Below are 21,667 nucleotides of genomic sequence, written 5' to 3'. Positions count from 1 at the left end.
CATTGCCATGGTTTTCAATTGTACCGCATAAATGTAATGTAAGTCACAGAAAATAGATGTTGTGATGGCAGCTGCAGAGAAGTACTTAGGTGTACGACAGTGGAGGATGCTGAGGGGAGGACGGCTCATAATAATGTCTAAAATAAAGTGTTATGACTGGAATGGAGTGAATGGAATGGTATCAAACACATAAAAACCACGTGTTTGATACCATTCCATTCCAGCCAATATTATGAGCCGTCTTCCCCTCAGCAGCCTCCACTGGTGTACAAGGCTTTGCTGCAGAATAGTTACATGGTGTGTTGAACGAAATAGTCTGTTGTTATGGTGTATGATCAATTAAGGTCAAAGTAGTGGAATGGGATGGTGTTATAAAAATGTTTTTTTAATAGTGGTATATAGGCGTAGAGATAGTCCACCTTCCTTTTTTTAGCATGTAATGTAACGCGATAGACCACACACTACCGCACAGTAGGTGGCAGCATGCCCAAACAAAATGTGCGAACGCCATGATATCAAAGAAGGAGAAGAAGAATAGACCAGTGCGCGTTTACTGACGTGGTAAACTACGTTGCTGCTGGAGGGGATATGTGTGTGGAGTGCGATGCTTAGGCATTTTCATCATACTGTGGTTGTAGCGGGTGAATAGACATCCGCTTTAGACAGCACCAGCTGATGAGGGGAAACGCATTTGGTGGATTATTATATCTCAAAGGCATGTTGCATTGTCTGCGAAATTAGTATCCTACCAATTCCAATGAAAGCCCATTGATCAGTCGGGGATTCATTGTGGCCGAATATGCTTACAGATATGATTGAGGTGGAAGAATTCGAAATCAAGGAGGATGAACCTTGGTATGACAAGCAGGACCTTGAGCATGGTAAATATTATTATATCCATAATGATGACCGAGACTGGGAAAGCGCGGGTCGACCTGTGCTGTGCGTATCAGTGGCCGGCAGCAATAAACCAGGCAGTGGCCACAATTTGACACAGCGTAAAACAAAATTATTTTCAAGCAGGCGCTGAAACAATGAGCGCCGGGTGCACCGCCACTTTCATATGGCAGGTGTCATGTCACTAGCAAATGTAGTAGCCTACATGCTACGAGACACATTTGGTAGCCTACTGCGGCAGAACACACTGTCGGACTTCGGACGAATATTTCAAGGTAGTCTCAAGCAGAATTTCCATCCCCCCCGAGGCTATCATTCCATTGCCATGGATTTAGTAACCAACATTTGAAAAAATTTATCCTTTGTCTTAGATTTTCTACACATTTTAAAATGTTCATCTCTGCATATTAAGGTTTTATTCCACGAAATTGCATTGTTCAATATCTATCTTTGGCTATCTATTGATGAATGCTAGAATAGAAATAAGGAAACGGGAAATGGCTCTAGAAACATCTATTCATTTTTCATGCTCATAAACTCACCCCATCACAAATCCTGTACATGAGACATTCTCACAACGCATGAATTAGGCCAGAGTGATGAAGGTAGAGATATATATATATATATCTTACCTTTCTGATTGTAAATGCCCTGACTTGGGTCAAATAGCCTACATATCTCCAATATATTTGAGGTGTGTTTGATTTATCTCTTTTTGGGTCTATATTCCATCAGTTCCATTGTAGGCAATTGTTGGCAAACTACTGTAAATCATGGGCAGCACAAGTAGCGTGTATTTGACACACCAACCCAGGTAGGATGTCTGCAAGATAGATGCATGTACCTGACCTTGAGCATTGAGGCACAGACACAGCCATAGATGCACACTGCACTCTGCAACCTCTTGTCGCACTAATGGACGTGTCTTTGCCCAAGCCATTATTTTGTTGGTGACACACAGTGATAATTTATCGATCCTATTCTCTGATCTCTCTTTCCTCCCATGTAGACCTGCACCTAGCTGCTGAGCTGGGGAAGACCCTGCTGGACAGGAACAGAGAGCTGGAGCAGGGTCTGCAGCAGATGTACTCCACCAATCAGGAACAGCTACAGGAGATAGAGGTAAGGGATTAACCAATCAGGTTGTAGCTACAAGGGTAGAGGTAACTGGGCTTGACCAATCAGGAGTCAGCAGACAGACACAGTCCCAAACTATAGCTAGAGGCATTTCCCGTAGTGTGTGCAGGTTTGTTTTCCATCCCAGCACAAGCACACATTATCCAAGTAATCGAGCACTAGTTGACACACCCGAGGCCTGTCCGTTAGGCTACAATCTGTTCCTGTTGAAAACAAGAGATGTTGAAAACAAAAGGATCTCTCCTCAGATTTATGCTCCTTTAATTCCTTAATCAAATCAGTGTTCCATATTGCCAAAAGGCAGGCTACCATTAACTCCCTTTGAAGCTGAAATTAGAGGGTTGGACCCTGATGGACTGATTACTTAATCTCTCGGTTGCACCTGTTGTTTACCATGGGTCCATGTAGGGTAGGACCCTAGAAACACAAAGGTAACAGAATATAATGGCTATTTTATAATGCAGACTTCATCTGAAATGGTTTTGTCAAGACAAGGCTACAAAATCTATATTCCAATCCTTGTCTTTCTTTTTCTATACTATAAATCCCCAGGTAATAAGTTTACAAAACCATTATCAAACGGTAGTGCACCGATTAGGATCTCTTACTCCTTTGAAAACAACATACCTCAATGCTTTTCACCTTGTTTAGGGAAGTTTCAGGTGCTTCTACACCTGCATTGCCTGCTGTTTGGGGTTTTAGGCTGGGTTTCTGTGCAGCACGTTGATATATCAGCTGATGTAAGAAGGGCTATATAAATACATTTGATTTGATTTGACTAGGAAAGATAGACTGCCCATATCAGTTGTCCTCTTTAATTTTTTCGGACATACCTTTGAACCAACATTGCCGCCATTGTATTGTTGTGACTCAAAATAACTTTAGATTAAATAGCCTCTCCATGCTAGAGAATCTATTAAGCCAATTATTGAGTTTGTATTTAAATATCACATTCAGTCTTGGTGTTTTCTTCTCTTGTATCAATACTGAATCTATATTGTATGGTCAGCAACCGCCACTCATTTCCAGATGAGCTCTGGATTTAATTTCCCTGAACAGGGTCAGCTCTGGTTGTGCGACTCCTAAATCCTTCCCCGTCTCTGAAACTGCCGACTGACAGAATTCATCTCTCTAAAGGTGCCATCCATTTCATGACCTGACTGCATGTAGAAACGGTATAGGAGAAAGTTGATACTGTGAATTATGTTACCTTTCCTATAATGTTATGTTACACTATAGATCATCGCCACAATTCTTCATGATATTAACATGCAGAATTGAAAATACTAAGTTATCTAAGTGAATTGCGTTGCAAGATCATTTACAGCTCCTATCTACTGTAGCAGTATTTGTTTTATTGCCAGGATTTATGTTTTTAGTAGGTGTTTTGTAGCTGATCTTACTTAATGAGCTGACTAAAGGTTCACAGCGTTCTCCATAGATATTGAACTGTTATTATCTATGACATTCTCCCTGTTTTACCCTGATAAGATAAACTGTTCTCAAAGGAAAAGAGAGAGAGAGAGATGTATAGAGAAAAACAGAAAACGAAGGGTATAGGGAGAAGCAAAGAAATGATGTGTGAGGAGAGATAGTGTTATGTTATCCCAGCACCATTGTTAGTGTATTTAGCTCTTCAGTCTGAATCAACCTGTGATAACGAGAAGAGCCTGACCTTTACCTTGTGTTGGTGCCTTTCTACATTCCTCAGGAGTCAGCCTCTCGCCAGAAGTGTTACGCTCTTACAGACACTCATTCAGACCACTCAAATGCTATTACAGACATGCTGCTATCAAAGCAATAATAGTCACCCAGCCAGGAGGTAGTTGTCATTGATTCTGCCAAGTTTGATTGATCTCATTCATGGCTGAACAAGCAACCAAATTAAATAATGTGTATGCCTTGTATGTAGTGGCTTAACCAATCGTATTGACTTGAACAAGTACAATGGTGTAATCTCAATGGTAGAAAAAGTACTCACTTGTCATACTTGAGTTAAAGTAAATATGCCTTAATAGAAAATGACTAAAGTGAAATTCACCCAGTAAAATACTACTTGACTAAAAGTCTAAAAGTATCTACACTGAACAAACTATAAACGCAACATGTTAAGTGTTGGAACCATGTTGCATGAGCTGAAATAAAAATGTGTCAAATGTTCCATACGCACAAAAACAATTATTTCTCAAATTTTGTGCACAAATTTGTTTACATCCCTGTTAGTGAGCATTTCTCCTTTGACAAGATAATCCATCCACCTGACAGATGTGGCATATTAAACAGCATGATCATTACACAGGTGCACCTTGTGCTGGGTACAATAAAAGGCCACTCTAAAATGTGCAGTTTTGTCACACAACACAATGCCACAGATGTCTCAAGTTTTGTGAGTGTGCAATTGGCATGCTGACTGCAGGAATGTCCACCAGAGCTGTTGTCAAAGTATTTAATGTTAAGTTCTCTACCATAAGCCGCTCCAAACGTTGTTTTAGAGAATTTGGTAGTATGTCCAACCGGCCTTTCAATTGCAGACCACGTGTATGGTGCTGTGTGGGCGAGCGGTTTGCTGATGTCAACGTTGTGAACAGAGTGCCCCATGGTGGCGGTGGGGTTAAGGTATGGGCAGGCATAAACTACGGACAATGAACACAATTGCATTTTATCGATGGCAATTTGAATGCACAGAGATACAGTGACGAGATCGTGAGGCCCATTGTCGTGCCATTCATCCGCCGCCATCACCTGCACAGTCCCATGCTAGCAGCATACCGCCCTGCATCTCACTGCTGGCTTGCATCTGAAGCTAAGCAGGGTTGGTCCCTGGATGGGAGATCAGATGCTGTTGGAAGTGGTGTTGGAGGGCCAGTAGGAGGCACCCATTCCTCTGGTCTAAAAAAAAATCACAATGCCCTGTGTAGGGTGTCTTTCGGATGGGATGTTAAACGGGTGTCCTGACTCTGTGGTCACTAAAAGATCCCATGGCACTTATTGTAAGTGTAGGGGTGTTAACCCTGATGTCCTGGCTAAATCCCCAGTCTGGCTTTCATACCATCATGTCACCTAATCATCCCCAGCTTACAATTGGCTGATTCATCCCCCTTCCTCTCCCCTGTAACTTTTCCCCAGGTTGTTGCTGTAAATGAGAATGTGTTCTCAGTCAACTTACCTGGTAAAATTAAGAGTAAAAAAAATGGTGCAAGGATCTGTACACAATTCCTGGAGCTGAACATGTCCCAGTTCTTCCATGGCCTGCATACTCACCAGAAATGTCACCCTCTGGATCGATGTGTACACTAATATTCAGCAACTTCTCACAGCCATTGAAGAGGAGTGGGACAACAGGCCACAGTAACAGCCTGATAAACTCTATGCAAAGGAGATGTGTGGCGCTGCATGAGGAAAATGGTGGTCACACCAGATACTGACTGGTTTTCTGATCCACACCCCTACTTTTTTTTAAGGTATCAGTGACCAACAAATACATATCTGTATTCCCAGTCATGTGAAATCCATAGATTAGGCCCTAATTAATTTTTTTCAATTGACTGATTTCATTAAATGAACTGTAACTCAGTAAAATCTTTGAAATTGTTTCATGTTGCATTTTATATTTTTGTTCAGTATAGTTAAAAATGTACGGTGGTGTAAAAAGTACTAAATTGTCATAATTGAGTTAAAGCAAATGCTATACATGAAGTTCCTTATATTAAAGGAACTTATATATTTTTTTACGGACAGCCAAGGGCATACCAGCATATGTATAGAAGTAAAAAGTACAGATTTTCTTTAGGAAAGTAGTGGAGTATAAATTGTCAAAAATTGAAATAGTAAAGTACAGACACTCCCAAAAACGACTACATAGTACTTTAAAGTATTTTTACTTAAGTACTTTACACCAATGTGTAATCTGGATTCAAAGTAGAAATTAATTGTGAATTTGAAGGTGGCCGGTTATGTGATGATACTGAGTCCTGGCTCTCTCCTCCACCCCCCTCCCTCCAGTACCTGACTAAGCAGGTGGACCTCCTGAGACAGGTGAATGATCAGCATGCTAAGGTGTACGAGCAGCTAGATCAGTCCTCCAGAGAGCAGGAGCAGAGCAACACCCGCCTGGTACAGGACAACAGGACCGCCCAGCACAAGATCCAGGGGTGGGTTGAAACCTGAGGCTGCGGTCCCAATTCTTCACCCTTCTCGCACATTTTCTCAAATTAATGTAACAGTGGTGGAAACTCCCTCCAGCCAATGCTTATAACGATCCTATGCATCTAAATCAATGACGGGGTGGAGAATCGGGACACAGCCCGGGTCTTTCTGCAGAGAATACAGATGGAATGGTGAACGACTTGAGTTGGTGAGATGAGAGCTAAATGTGTGAAGGCAAAAGCAACTTGATTAGTCAGTCTCTCTCCAGGCTCACAGAGATGATCGAGGCTCTGCAGACCCAGGTGGAGGATCTGCAACGTCAGGTAGAGGATCTGAAGACAGCCCCTGCTAATCCCCATTGGAAACCCCTTGCAGAATCATGGAGGCCCTACGGGGTGCAGAGTGTGTCCTGCCTGAATGAGTTGCAACGCACACACAGGTGAGATCACAACACTCATACATGAAATACACACACTCTGCGTTCCCGTTCCTTGAGCTTGTGTGGCCTACCACTTCGCAGCTGAGCCGTTGTTGCTTCTAGACGTATCCACTTCACAATAACAGCACTTACAGCTGACTGGGGCAGCTCTAGCAGGGCAGAAATTTGACAAACTGACTTGTTGGAAAGGTGGCATCCTATGACTGTGCCATGTTGAAAGTCACTGAGCTCTTCAGTATGGGCCATTCTACTGCCAATGTTTGTCTATGGAGATTGCATGGCTGTGTACTTGATTTTATACACCTGTCAGCAACGGGTGTGGCTGAAATAGCTGAATCCAGTCATTTGAAGGGGTGTCCACATACTGTAGTGTATATACAGTTGAAGTCAGAAGTTTACATACACTTAGGTTGGAGTCATTAAAACTAGTTTTTCAACCACTCCACACATTTCTTGTTAACAAACTATAGTTTTGGCAAGTCAGTTAGAACATCTACTTTGTGCATGACACAAGTAATTTTTCCAACAATTGTTTACAGACAGATTATTTGTCTTATAATTCACTGTATCACAATTCCAGTGGGTCAGATGTTTACATACACTAAGTTGACTGTGCCTTTAAACAGCTTGGAAAATTCCAGAAAATGATGTCATGGCTTTAGAAGCTTCTGATAGGCTAATTGACAAAATGTTGAGTCTGTTGGAGGTGTACCTGTGGATGTATTTCAAGGCCTACCTTCAAACGCAGTGCCTCTTTGCTTGACATCATGGGAAAATCAAAAAGAAATCAGCCAAGACCTCAGAAAATAAATTGTAGACTTCCACAAGTCTAGTTCATCCTTGGGAGCAATTTCCAAATGCCTGAAGGTACCACGTTCATCTGTACAAACCATAGTACCCAACTATAAACTCCATGGGACCACTCAGCCGTCATACCGCTCAGGAAGGAGACGCGTTCTGTCTCCTAGAGATGAACGTACTTTGGTGCGAAAAGTGCAAATCAATCCCAGAACAACAGCAAAGGACCTGGTGAAGATGCTGGAGGAAACAGGTACAAAAGTATCTATACCACAGTAAAACGAGTCCTATATCGACATAACCTGAAAGGCCGCTCAGCAAGGAAGAAGCCACTTCTCCAAAACCGCCATAAAAAAGGCAGACTCGTGTTTACAACTGCACATGGGGACAAAGATCATGCTTTTTGGAGAAATGTCCTCTGGTCTGATGAAACAAAAATAGAACTGTTTGGCCAAAATGACCATCGTTATGTTTGGAGGGAAAAGGGGGATGCTTGCAAGCCGAAGAACACCATCCCAACCATGAAGCATGGGGGTGGCAGCATCATGTTGTGGGGGTGCTTTGCTGCAGGAGGGACTTGTCACTTCACAAAATAGATGGTAACATGAGGAAGGAAAATTATGTGGATATATTGAAGCAACATCTCAAGACATCAATCAGGAAGTTAAATCTTGGACGCAAATGGGTCTTCCAAATGGACCATGACCCCAAGCATACTTCCAAAGTTATGGCTAAAGGACCTGAATGTATTAACATTTTATATATTTACAGCTGAATAGCTTGTGCATTAATAATTGTTTTTAAGCTGCAGGTAGAAAGTGTTTTGTGATAAGACGTAGCCCCACTGAAGTTGCCATTAGTTTGTTCTATTCTAGATGGCCTAAGGCCCTAAGCCCCACTTTAGATTGCGTTCATTCAATACCACTGTTTCAACAAGTCCCTCTTGGCCCTGCCCTAGCATTGCGGTTTGTCTCGCTCTCGCTCTCTTACCTCTCTCTTGCCCCGTACACTGCAGCTGTTGAAGGGGACTAGTGCTGCTGCTAGTACTCTAGCCCTATTCCTGTCCTCTGATGCCATAGCAGTTCAGACTGTGTTATTGAGTTAGGGATGGACTCCTCTCCTTTAATCCAGGCCTAAACTCATAGGTCACTGATAAACACGCATGCCAAGCAGATTATAGTACTCTCTCCCTACTGACCTCACTGGTCACAGTTGTCACCCACAGGATTTGATTTTGATTTGATTTAAGGTAATTTTCCACCCGTAAGGCCACTCATCTCTGCCTTCACTAAAGATCACTCCCTGATTAGTCTTATTGGCTGCTTATCAGTGACTTTATTACACTAATTAGGTGTAAGTGCTGGTCTGGACTGGAACAAAAGCTGTTTCCCATCCTTTTTAAAGTTTGATTGGTTGGATTCTCTCTGACCCCTCCAAGGTACTTGAGTGTCGACTCTGGAGACCATTCGGATGACCCCTGGTCTCCCTCTGACGTCTCGTGGCAGGAGGAGGAGCAGGAGTCGCTACGGCGATCGCTCCGCTCCCTACAGACCCAGTTGGCCAATGAACGTGCTCGGAGGGAGGGGGCAGAGCGAGATGCAGACCACCTAGCCAATGAGAATGTTGCACTGGAGCAGCGCCTGGGAATGATGGAGGGGTGCCAGGTGAGGAAGAGAAGCAACACACACAGAATAATTTGAAGCAGATGCGTGCTTCAAATTCAAATAGTATGTAGGGAAATGGTAAAGTCAAGAGTTCCATGTGACATTACTGAATCGTGTCTCTCTTTCTCTCTTCCGCCTTCTCTCTATCTCTCCTATCTGTCCTCTCTCTCTTTGTCCAGGCCAGACTAGTGGAGCTGGAGTGTGAGGCTGAGGAGCTTCGTCAGCTGTGGAGAGCCGACTATGGCAACAAAGCTTTGAGGTCAAGGGTCAGCCTGGGCATGCTGCCCAATGCCCTCTTCTTCCCCCTGAACCAGGAAAGGGGGATGGGGGAGGATGGAGAGAGTGAGGGAGAACTGATGGAGGTCAGCTACCATTCCAAGGTGAAAGGTTGTGATGTCCTAAAGCACTGCAACAGCGAGAAGCAGCTTAGGTCGCTGCGGGGTGAGGGGTCAGACGTATACGAGAGTCATGACCACGAGCGTTCGTGCGTCCGCCATTCGGAGGTGGTGAAGCAGCGTGGGATCTCCCTTCTCAACGAGGTTGACGCTCAGTACAGCGCCCTGCAGGTCAAATATGAGGCGCTGCTGCGGCGCTGCCACCAGGGGGAGCCGGACCCAAGCCAACAGCACAGCCAAAAGGACGTCCAAAAGCCCAGCGGAGCTCCCTTGGTCCGCCCACGAAGCCCAGCCTCCCTCCGCCAGGGCCAGGAGGATGAACTTCACCAGCCTGAGTACAAGGCCCTGTTCAAGGAGATATTTACCTGCATCCAGAAAACCAAAGAGGATCTGAGTGAGAACAGGGGAAAGTCTTGGCAGCTGGAGTAGCATTACTTTCGCAAATAAACGTAGAAAAATGGGTTTGTGCTGAACAAGCTATTTATTTTCCCAATTGGAGCTGGGACATACTGTATGTGCAAGCAAAGCACCATACTCAAACAATTTGAAATAATTGTTTAAAAGTTTGCCTGGGAACTGACGTGTTAAATCTGGTAGAAGTGAAGATGAATTGATAACCTTCTCAAAGGGCTCATCGTTATCTATGGACGTTGGCACAGCTAAAGAAAGGCAAGATACACCAGCTCTTATGCATGGAAACAACAGTGCCTAACGTTCAGTCTATTGTACATAATTCTGCCTCAATCTCCCAGGTATACCTGAGCCAGTTGCTTAGCATCTAAGGGCAACTTTACTGTACACTGAGAAACCAAGGACCTCTGGAAACTATTTCTGTGGACTAGCTCTTTTCAATGGTACCTCTATGCACTGTTAAATCAAAAGTTGCATATCCTTTTAAAGTGAATTGTCTGAGCCTGATGGTCAAAACGGGAACTTGTTACCATCTTTGTGTGCCTAGAAATGCCACTGTTTCCTACTCTTGGTAATGAGTTACCTTGCAAGGCGAGGTGTGAAGGCATCTGTGAATTTTAAAAAGGGAGAGCTTGTTATCGCTTTTGTTCAATGCAGCTATACAATAATCATCAATGCGTCTTCAACTACAGCTATGAAATGTTTGGCCTAGATCTTTGTCATTATTAAAAGTTTCTGAATATTTTACCAGAAAAAACACCTGATGATTTTTGGTGCTCATATCAGGTCCAAGATGCACTATAATTTCCGGAACTCTATCTTTCACAATTGTACTGTATGTCTTCAAAGTGTTTTGCCTGATCCTGAAGTTTAAAAACGAAAGTAATTGGGTACGAAGAATGAGTTGTTAATGAATAATGTAGTAGCTAGTGATAATCTACTGAGGCTATACCAAAACTCAGCTATATACTGTACGGTGCTATGATATTGATGTGCTTTACGAATACAATGACCGACAATGTAGACATTTCATAAGTGCTGTTCTGAATCTTTGTCAGAAACTGTCTGGTTAATCTTTTTTTTTTTTACTCATGCTATCCTAATTGTTCATGATAGCCACATCCTTAGTTGACATCACTGTAAAATCACATTGTATTGAGATGCACTTAAGACTTGCACAGGGATCGTTGTTCTTTTCTGACACTTTATGTAGCTTGCCACTGTACTGTATAACAAGTGCTATTAGTAGTTCCTGTTCATTGTATTAGATACCAAAATATTGTAAAATGTATGTGTCATCTTTGATAAATGCAAACTCTGAGAGGATTCTGTGTTTCCATTGGTCAGTTATTACATGCCTAGTCATGTGGTTTGTCAAGGTGCTATCATCCATGCAATTTGAACAAACCAGTTTATTTATTTATTTCACCTTTTATTTAACCAGGTAGGCAAGTTGAGAACATATACACAGAGGGACATCACACTGGTATCACAAGACAGTGAAACAACTCTCACTTCGCAGAAGGGACAGGATGGAGGGCAGAGTACGGTGGGACTCTGTAAGTTGCTGTTTTGTACTGTATGCATGTGTATTATCCCGTGTGGCTCAGTTGGTAGAGCATGGTGCTTGCAACACCAGGGTTGTGGGGTTGATTCTCATGGGGAACCAGTACGAACATGTAAGAGGGCTGCTAAATTACATTTATTTGTATTTAATAGTCTACATAGTAACAGATTCACTTGCCTTGTTTGGCATTTTACAGAATGGTTTAGTTGGAAGGAAGTAAAAAGTCTGGTGTATTGGAAATGAGGAGTAAGACAAATTCTGAGGGTTAGTATAATCTTTAGTTCCAGGCAATCTGTGCTCAAAATCAGTTTGTTGCAAATGCCAATAAGAATTGTATATTATGATTGTACCTGTACATAATTAGGCTATCTCTTTTGAAAGGAGAAAAGTTTGGTAAAGTAGATAAAGATATAATTCAATGTATTTCCTGATGAAGTTTTATTTTATACATACTAAACACGTAGCACTAACTGGAATGTAGACAAACCTTTTGCTGAACCTTACAGTATATGAATAGATCTGGTTTCTCTGTAAGAAATCAAACGGCATGAAGATAGCGGTGATGAGGACATATGGTGCTATGTTATAGATTTAAAAAGCTAAGAAACAAATAGACACGTTAATATCACTGACCTATTTTTTTTTTTAACAAATATGATTTCAAGATTTTCTGGGGGATAACTTTTTAAACTTTGTCTTCCATTGTTCCACTTCAAGACAAAACTGCATGTGTTCACTGTACACGGATGGGTTTCTCAAAGCCTTTATATCCGCCTCCAAAATCAGTCTCTCTGGGGAGAGAAGGGGACCACTGACTCTATAAGTCTCTCTGAGGAATGAATCGGGAGAGACCAGATTCACTTGTACCCAGCTGTGTGTCCATGAAGAATGACCAGTCTATGATACTGCCAATATAATTCAAGCATGGAGCCTTCTATGATAAACAAGGTTAAGACATTTGCATTCTTGGACATTGACATTTTCTTAATGACTTTTCTTGGTAGAAACACCAATGCCCTGTAAATATTAATTTTCTTCTTAACCCTTTAGACTTGTGGGAATTGGCCTATATGGATAGGGACAAATGTAAATGTTTCTAACAGAAGAAATATGAGAAGTTTAAGCATAACCATGGTAACAATTGAATAGGAACATTGGAGATAATTTCCCCATAATCAGACCAAACGTGGGGACACAACAGTTCACCTGACACAAGACTGAATCCAAACATTTTCATTTTACATTACTGTACTTTTGGCAGCATTTGTCGATAACTAAAAATACTCTAGATACAATCAGTAGCATAACAATATTCATGAAAAATGTGGGGTAGGTGCAACATAAGACAAATAAAAAGGCTGGGTTTAAGTGAGAGGTCTAGTTGGTGTCTTCAAGTGGCCACACACCTCTCCAAAGTGTGCACAGTTCCTAAGTAATTTCAATGGAGTTTTATGACTCGAGAAAAGAGCCTTCAATTATAAGGTGCTTTTTTGAGCTCACCGAGCTTTGCCATTAAAGAACTGAAGCAAGCACACTTGTAGTTTTTGTTTGGAACACAGCCCTGCAACCCCACCATCACAGATGGTGTTTTTTCTTTATTTTTACTATTTTCTGCATTGTGGAATAATAGTGAAGACATCAAAACTATTAAATAACACATGGAATCATGTAGTAACCAAACACGAGCAATGGACATTAGACCGGTGGAAATCTGTCCTTTGGTCTGATGAGTCCAAATTTGAGATTTTTGGTTCCAACCGCTGTGTCTTTGTGAGACGCAGAGTAGGTGAACGGATGATCTCTGCATGTGTGGAAGGAGAGTGACGGAGTGCTGCATCAGATGATCTGGCCTCCACAATTACCTGACCTCAACCCAATTGAGATGGTTTGGGATGAGTTGGACCACAGAGTGAAGGAAAAGCAGCCAACAAGTGCTCAGTATATGTGGGAATTCCTTCAAGACTGTTGGAAAAGCACTCCAGGTGATGCTGGTTGAGAGAATACCAAGAGTGTGCAAAGCTGTCATCAAGGCAAAGGGTAGCTACTTTGAAGAATCAAAAATCAAAAATATATTCTGATTTGTTTAACACTTTTTTGGTTAGTACATGATTCCATATGTGTTATTTCATAGTTTTGATGTCTTCACCATTATTCTACAATGTAGAACATAGGAAACATAAGGAAAACCCCTTGAATGAGTAGGTGTGTCCAAACGTTTGACTGGTACTGTACAAACACACATTTTAAAAGTAAGTTCAGTATCACCTGGCAAAGATTTAGGAATTCCAGTGTCTTGTGTTCAACAGGGTTCAGCAGGAGAGACCAGACTCCTCTTTACCCAGCTGTGTCCATGAAGAGTGACCAGTCTATGTTACTGCCAATATAAATCAAGCAGGGAGACTTTTCTCCTAAACAAGAGTAAGAACTTTTGCGCCCCCCATTTTTTTAAGCACAAAAAAACATGACTCTCACTTGTTATTGTTCTGCCAGAGTTCACAGAGACCAACAGGAGAGATCAGAGTCAGAGGTTCCCAGTGGTCAGTCTGCCCAGAGTCATCAAATGGACCTAGACTCCATATTCAGGGTAGGCCATGTTAATTGTCTAATATGCAGTGGAAAATGACTTTGATACCTTGATTCTTATTTCCTAGCATGCTGCCTTAAACTAAGACTAATGTAAATAGGTCAGTGATTGGATGAAGACCAATATAGCCAGTTGAAGTGTTTTCATCACCAGCTCAGTAATAGATCTCGCTTGGAGGCAACAAACAGTGATCAGAGATTAACGTTCTTTTCAAAACATTCTCCTTTGTTTCATTCCCTTGAGCATGATGTCATCACTTTAGTCAAGAATGAGTTGAGGAGGTTCAAGAGACTTCTCCTTAAAGATTACACAGAGTGCACTGGGAGTCAGGCAGAGGATGAGGAAGTGGTGGATGCTGAAGATGAGAAGCAGGAGAGCAGCGCCAGAGAAGGGGCTCTGAAGAGCACGCTGCATGCCCTGAGAAACATGAACCAGAAGGAGCTTGCTGACACACTGGAGAAAACTAAGAAATCTAGGTCTGGTGGACCGCAGCTAGTTCCTCGTAGGTAGTGATGAGAATTATTGTTTATCTGGAGCGTCCCATAAAAAATTCAAAGGCTTTAGCCAAGGTCAGATTGTAATAATAGACAAGAGAAGCATTGCTAAATATAAAAGATAAATAATGTAAAAACCACTAAATGAACATGTATGATTTTTGTCCATTTAGTTAATTTAGATGAGCTTGCCAAATTGCCAAAATAAACTGAAATCTACCCTAAAGAAATTTCTGAATTTGTTTGAGGGAATAGCTGGGCAAGGAAACTCAACACTTCTCAATAAGATCTACACAGAGCTCTACATCACTGCAGGTGGAAGTGGAGAGGTCAATAATGAACATGGGGTAAGACAGATTGAGACGGCATCCAGAAGATCAGCAACAAGAGACTCCAATCTCATGCAACGACATCTTTCAACCCTTACTTGGGCAAGATCAACCTATCAGAACTGTGATGACAAAGGGAGTGGCTGGCATTGGAAAAACAATCTCTGGGCAGAAGCAAAAACAAATCAGGACGGCCATTTCATATTCCCACTCCCTTTTCAGGAACTTAATTTAATGAAAGGAAGAAACAATTGTTTGATTGAGCTTCTTGATAATTTTATCATGGTGTTGAACAAATCTGGTTTCTCCCGCTATGACAAGTGCAAAGTGTTGTTTGTCTTTGATGGTCTGGATGAATGTTGACTTCCTTTACACTTCCTTTACACTGTGATATCAGAGTCGACCTCAGTGGATGTGCTGCTGACAACCATCAAGGGGAATCTGCTTCCCTCTGCTCGTCTTTGGATAACTTCCTGTTCTGCAGCAGCCAATCAGATCCCTCATCAATGCGTCGACCAGGTGACAGAGGTGCGTGGGTTCAATGACCCACATAAATAAGTGTACTTTAGGAAAAGAGTCAGCGATGAGAACCTGGCCAACAGAATCATCACACATGTAAAGTCGTCAAGGAGCCTCTACATCATGTGCCACATACCAGTGTTCTGTTGGATTTCATCCACTGTTCTAGGGATGCTGTTGAGTGGAACAGAGAGTGGAGAGATACCCAAAACCCTTGCTCAAATGTTTACACACTTCCTGGTATTTCAAACCAAACAGAGGAAGCTGAAATATCTTGGAGACCATGACAGGGTTCAGCACAATGATAAGAGGATCCTTCTGTTACTGGGGAAACAGTTTTTTCAACAGCTGGAAAAGGGCAATCTGATCTTCTATGAGGAAGACCTGAGAGAGTGTGGCATTGATATCAGAGTCTACTCAGGAGTGTGCCTCCGCACATTGACTCTGTACCGGTACCACCCTGTATATAGTCTCGCTATTGTTATTTTACTGCTACTCTTTAATTACTTGTTACTTTTATTTCTTATTCTTATCCATATATATTTTTTTAAACTGCATTGTTGGTTAGGGGCTCGAAAGTAAGCATTTCACTGTAAGGTCTACACCTATTGTTTTCGACGCATGTGACTAATAAAATTTGATTTGAGTGTGGTGTACTGCTTGTGCATCTGAGCATCCAGGAGTTGCTTGCTGTTTTATGTGTTTGTCACATTCAAGAACAGAGGAAGAAATCCACTGGTCAAATGGAACTTGTTTTCCCATATCCCGAGGAAACATCAAGCTTTGATCAACTTACAAAAGAGTGCAGTGGACAAGGCCTTGGAGGGTAAGAATGGACACCTGGACATTTTCCAAATCAAATCAAAACAAATTGTATTGGTCACATACACATGGTTAGCAGATGTTAATGCGAGTGTAGCGAAATGCTTGTGCTTCTAGTTCTGACTGTGCAGTAATATTTAACAAGTAATCTAACAGTTTCACAACAACTACCTTATACACACAAGTGTAAAGGAATGAATAAGAATATGTACATATAAATATATGGATGAGCGATGGCCGAACGGCATAGGCAAGATGCAGTAGATGGTATAGAGTACAGTATATACATATGAGATGAGTAATGTAGGGTATGTAAACATTATATAAAGTGGCATTGTTTAAAGTGACTAGTGATACATTTATTACATCCAATTTTTTATTACTAAAGTGGCTAGAGATTTCAGTCAGTATGTTGGCAGCAGCCACTCGATGTTAGTGATGGCTGTTTAACAGTCTGATGGCCTTGAGATAGACGTTGTTTTTCAGTCTCTCGGTCCCAGCTCTGATGCACCTGTACTGACCTCGCCTTCTGGATGATAGCGGGGTGAACAGGCAGTGGCTCGGGTGGTTGTTGTCCTTGATGATCTTTTTGGCCTTCCTGTGACATCGGGTGCTGTAGGTGTCATGGAGGGGAGGTAGTTTGCCCCCGGTGATGCGTTGTGCAGACCTCACTACCCTCTGGAGAGCCTTACGGTTGTGGGCGGAGCAGTTGCCGTACCAGGCGGTGATACAGCCCGACAGGATGCTCTCGATTGTGCATCTGTAAAAGTTTGTGAGTGTTTTTGGTGACAAGCCGAATTTCTTCAGCCTCCTGAGGTTGAAGAGGCGCTGTTGCTCCTTCTTCACCATGCTGTCTGTGTGGGTGGACGATTTCAGTTTGTCCGTGATGTGTACGCCGAGGAACTTAAAACTTTACACCTTCTCCACTACTGTCCCGTCGATGTGGATAGGGGGGTGCTCCCTCTGCTGTTTCCTGAAGTACACGATCATCTCCCTTGTTTTGTTGACGTTGAGTGTGAGGTTATTTTCCTGACACCACACTCCAAGGGCCCTCACCTCCTCCCTGTAGGCCGTCTCGTCATTGTTGGTAATCAAGCCTACCACTGTAGTGTCGTCTGCAAACTTGATGATTGAGTTGGAGGCGTGCATGGCCACGCAGTCATGGGTGAACAGGGAGTACAGGAGAGGGCTGAGAACGCACCCTTGTGGGGCCCCAGTGTTGAGGATCAGCGGGGTGGAGATGTTGTTTCCTACCCTCACCACCTGGGGGCGGCCCGTCAGAAAGTCCAGGACCCAGTTGCACAGGGCGGGGTCGAGACCCAGGGTCTCGAGCTTAATGACGAGTTTAGAGGGTACTATGGTGTTAAATGCTGAGCTGTAATCAATGAACAGCATTCTTACATAGGTATTCCTCTTGTCCAGATGAGTTAGGACAGTGTGCAGTGTGATTGCGATTGCGTCGTCTGTGGACCTATTGGGGCGGTAAGCAAATTGGAGTGGGTCTAGGGTGTCAGGTAGGGTGGAGGTGATATGATCCTTGACTAGTCTCTCAAAGCACTTCATGATGACGTCTTCTTGGCCTCTCACTAGAGTCCAATCAGACGCTCCTACAAGGCCTGATACAGACAGGGAGCAGCTCACAAAGCAATGAAGAAACAATCAAGTACATCAAGGAGAAGATCCGGGGAAATCCCTCTCCAGAGAGGTGCATCAATTTGTTCCACTGTCTGAATGAGCTCAATGACCATTCTCTAGCGGATGAGTTCCAACACTACCTGAGCTTAGGAAGTCTCTCTAAAGCCGAACTCTCACTTGCACAGTGGTCAGCTCTGGTCTTTGTGTTGCTGACATCAGAAGAGGAGCTCGATGTGTTCGACCTGAAGAAATACACCAGATCAGAGGAAGGTCTTCTGCGGTAGCTGCCATTAGTCATAATCCTCCAGAACAGCTCTATAAGTACAGTAGAAGGCAAACACTATTGACAGATATCGTAAATAGAGTATACAGTATATGTAAGATTCTAACTCAGATTTAGTCTTTCAGTCTGTGTATTGATTCACTTTTTTTCCTATTTAGTCTGAATCAATGTTACTGTGAAAGGTTGGTCTCTGATCTCAGCTCAAACTCCAAACAACTAAGAAAGCTGGACCTAAGTGACAATGACCTTTAGGACTAAGGAGTGGCACTGCTTTCTGCTGGAATGGGAAGTCCACACTGTGAACTGGAGAAACTTAGGTCAGTATTGCATTCATTTTGGGATACATAATTGATATATATTATTGTGATCATTATTATAAAAATAACAAAAATATTTATTCTATCATTTTTATTCAGTCTGAATCATTGTAACATCACAATGAGATGCTGTGAGTGTTGGTATCAGCTCTCAACTTAAACTCCTCACACCTAAGAGAGGTGGACCTGAGCGACAATGACCTGGTGCAGGATTAAAGGGTGAAGCTGCTCTCTGCTGGACTGGAGAATCCAAGCTGTAAACTGGAGACACTAATAAGGTCAGTACATCTGCGATGCATACTATAACCATAATGTATATAAACAGAATTGTAACATTCAATAATTCTTCAATTTAGTTTTATATGTACATATTTAAGTCAAAACAATGTAGTGTATATAAAGCAGGAAAAGCAATGGCCCTAATATGAACACCTCAATTAGGCTTCAGGAATTAATTCATAAAATGTTTATTAACTTCCTGAATATACTTGAATATACTATGAATACCGAATTGAACCCAACCTGGCTTTCCTCTGTAGGCTGTCATACTTTAGAGTCACAGAGGAAGGCTGTGGTTCTCTGGCTGCAGCTTTGAGGTTCGATCCCCCACACATGAGAGAGCTGGACCTGAGTTACAATCACCCAGGGGCCTCGGGAGTGAAGCTGCTCTCTGCTATAGTGGATCCACAATGTAGACTGGAAAAACTCAGGTAAAGAATTAATATTGGGGCCTCCTGAGTGGCGCAGTGGTCTAAGGCACTGCATCGCAGCGCTAGCTGTGCCACTAGAGAGTCTAGGTTCTTGTCCAGGCTCTGTCGCAGCCGGCCGGAGACCCATGGGGCGGCGCACAATTGGCCCAGCGTCGTCCGGGTTAGGGGAGGGCTTGGCTGGCAGGGATGTCCTTGTCCCATCGCGCACTAGTGACTCCAGTGGCGGGCCGGGCACAGTGTTTCCTCCGACACGTTGGTGTGGCTGGCTTCCGGGTTAAGTGGCATTGTGTAAAGAAGCAGTGCGGCTCGGTTGGGTTGTGTTTCAGAGGACGCATGGCTCTCGACCTTCGCCTCTCCCGAGTCCATACGGGAGTTGCAGTGATGAGACAAGACTGTAACTACCAATTGGAGAGAAAAAGGGCTAAAAAAAAGAATGAATATAGGATTGGATGAATCATTACAATATTTGTAAAACATGAATAGTGGTTGCAGTCTGGCATTTAATCTATTCTTTGTTTGTCAAAATAATATGGACTATAACGCAGGCTCAAACGCAGATGTACCAAATGTAAGTCATGCCTACTATGGAGTCCAGGACTAAATTCAATTATGATATGTATAAAACCAACATATTATTTACATGAGAATATATTGTTAAAAAAATAAATAAAATAGAAAACCTTTTAAGATTCATAGTTGAAATTTAGTGCAGTGGCATGATTGTTTGAGCTCACACTGGACCCTAACACAGCACACAGACGCTCTCTTTCTGAAGACAACAAAAAGGTGACAGAGGTGAGAGAAGCAGCCCTGACCACCAAGAAAGATTTGAGCATTTGAAACAAGTGCCGTGTAGAGAGGGTCTGTCAGGGATTTGTTACTGGGAGGCAGAGCGGGTTGGTATAGCTATGACATACAGTTGAAGTCGGAAGTTTACATACACCTTAGCCAAATACATTTAAACTCAGTTTTTCACAATTCCTGACATTTAATCCTAGTAAAAATTCCCTGTCTTAGGTCAGTTAGGATCACCACTTTATTTTAAGAACGTGAAATGTCAGAATAATAGTAGAATGATTTATTTAAGCTTTTATTTCTTTCATCACATTTCCAGTGGGTCAGAAGTTTACATACACTCAATTAGTATTTGGTAGCATTGCCTTTAAATTGTTTAACTTGGGTCAAACATTTCAAGTAGCCTTCCACAAGCTTCCTACAATAAGTTGGGTCAATTCTGTCCCATTCCTCCTGACAGAGCTGGTGTAACTGAGTCAGGTTTGTAGGCCTCCTTGCTCGCACACGCTTTTTCAGTTCTGCCCACAAACTTTCTATAGGACTGAGGTCAGGGCTTTGTGATGGCCACTCCAATACCTTGACTTTGTTGTCCTTTAGCCATTTTGCCACAACTTTGGAAGTATGCTTGGGGTCATTGTCCATTTGGAAGACTCATTTGCGACCAAGCTTTAACTTCCCGACTGATTGATGTCTTGAGATGTTGCTTCAATATATCCACATAATTTTCCGTCCTCGTGATGCAATCTATTTTGTGAAGTGACCAGTCCCTCCTGCAGCAAAGCACCCCCACAACATGATGCTGCCACCCGCGCTTCATGGTTGGGATGGTGTTCTTCAGCTTGCAAGCATCCCCCTTTTTCCTCCAAACATAACGATGGTCATTATGACCAAACATTTATATTTTTGTTTCATCAGACCAGAGGACATTTCTCCAAAAAGTATGATCTTTGTCCCCAAGTGCAGTTGCAAAACGTAGTCTGGCTTTTTAATGGCGGTTTTGGAGCAGTGGCTTCTTCCTTGCTGAGTGGCCTTTCAGGTTATGTCGATATAGGACTCGTTTTACTGTGGTATAGATTATTTTGTACCTGTTTCCTACAGCATCTTCACAATGTCCTTTGCTGTTGTTCTGGGATTGATTTGCACTTTTCGCACCAAAGTACGTTCATCTCTAGGAGACAGAACGCGTCTCCTTCCTGAGTGGTATGACGGCTGAATGGTCCCATGGAGGTTATACTTGCGTACTATTGTTTGTACAGATGAACGTGGTACCTTCAGGCATTTGGAAAATGCTCCCAAGGATGAACCAGACTTGTGGAGGTCTACAATTTATTTTCTGAGGTCTTGGCTGATTTCTTTTGATTTTCCCATGATGTCAAGCAAAGAGGCACTGAGTTTGAAGGTAGGCCTTGAAATACATCCACAGGTACACCTCCAATTGTCTCAAATGATGTCAATTAGTCTATCAGAAGCTTCTAAAGCCATGACATCATTTTCTGGAATTTTCCAAGCTGTTTAAAGGTACAGTCAACTTAGTGTATGTAAACTTCTGACCCACTGGAATTGTGATACAGTGAATTATAAGTGAAATAACCTGCCTGTAAACAACTGTTGGAAAAATTACTTGTGTCATGCACAAAGTAGATGTCCTAACCGACTTGCCAAAACTATAGTTTCTTAACAAGAAATTTGTGGAGTGGTTGAAAAACGAGTTTTAATGACTCCAAC

The 21,667-nt window shown here is 42.5% G+C and overlaps 1 protein-coding gene across 1 annotated transcript; it reads left to right on the top strand.

Annotated features, from left to right (window-relative positions):
* Positions 1-579: 579 nt before the first annotated feature.
* LOC139580757 (cerebellar degeneration-related protein 2-like) lies at positions 580-11,213 on the top strand. The gene is made up of 6 exons (XM_071409740.1): positions 580-881; positions 1,907-2,019; positions 6,037-6,185; positions 6,449-6,619; positions 8,856-9,081; positions 9,261-11,213. The coding sequence occupies exons 1-6, from the start codon at positions 800-802 to the stop codon at positions 9,903-9,905; spliced, it is 1,386 nt and encodes a 461-aa protein (XP_071265841.1). The 5' UTR covers positions 580-799; the 3' UTR covers positions 9,906-11,213.
* The last annotated feature ends 10,454 nt before the right edge of the window (positions 11,214-21,667 follow it).

This window comes from Salvelinus alpinus, chromosome 7 (assembly GCF_045679555.1).
Source record: "Salvelinus alpinus chromosome 7, SLU_Salpinus.1, whole genome shotgun sequence".
Classification (NCBI taxonomy): domain Eukaryota; kingdom Metazoa; phylum Chordata; class Actinopteri; order Salmoniformes; family Salmonidae; genus Salvelinus; species Salvelinus alpinus.
Note: the sequence above shows the minus strand (reverse complement) of the source record. Positions and strands in the feature narration are given on the sequence as shown.

Bases quoted from the DNA above. Each gene is read 5' to 3' on its own strand.
- LOC139580757 (XM_071409740.1), top strand. From the start codon at position 800: ATGCTTACAGATATGATTGAGGTGGAAGAATTCGAAATCAAGGAGGAT. The intron at 2,020-6,036 runs GTAAGGGATTAA...CCCTCCCTCCAG, and splicing joins AACAGCTACAGGAGATAGAG to TACCTGACTAAGCAGGTGGA. The intron at 6,186-6,448 runs GTGGGTTGAAAC...GTCTCTCTCCAG, and splicing joins GCCCAGCACAAGATCCAGGG to GCTCACAGAGATGATCGAGG.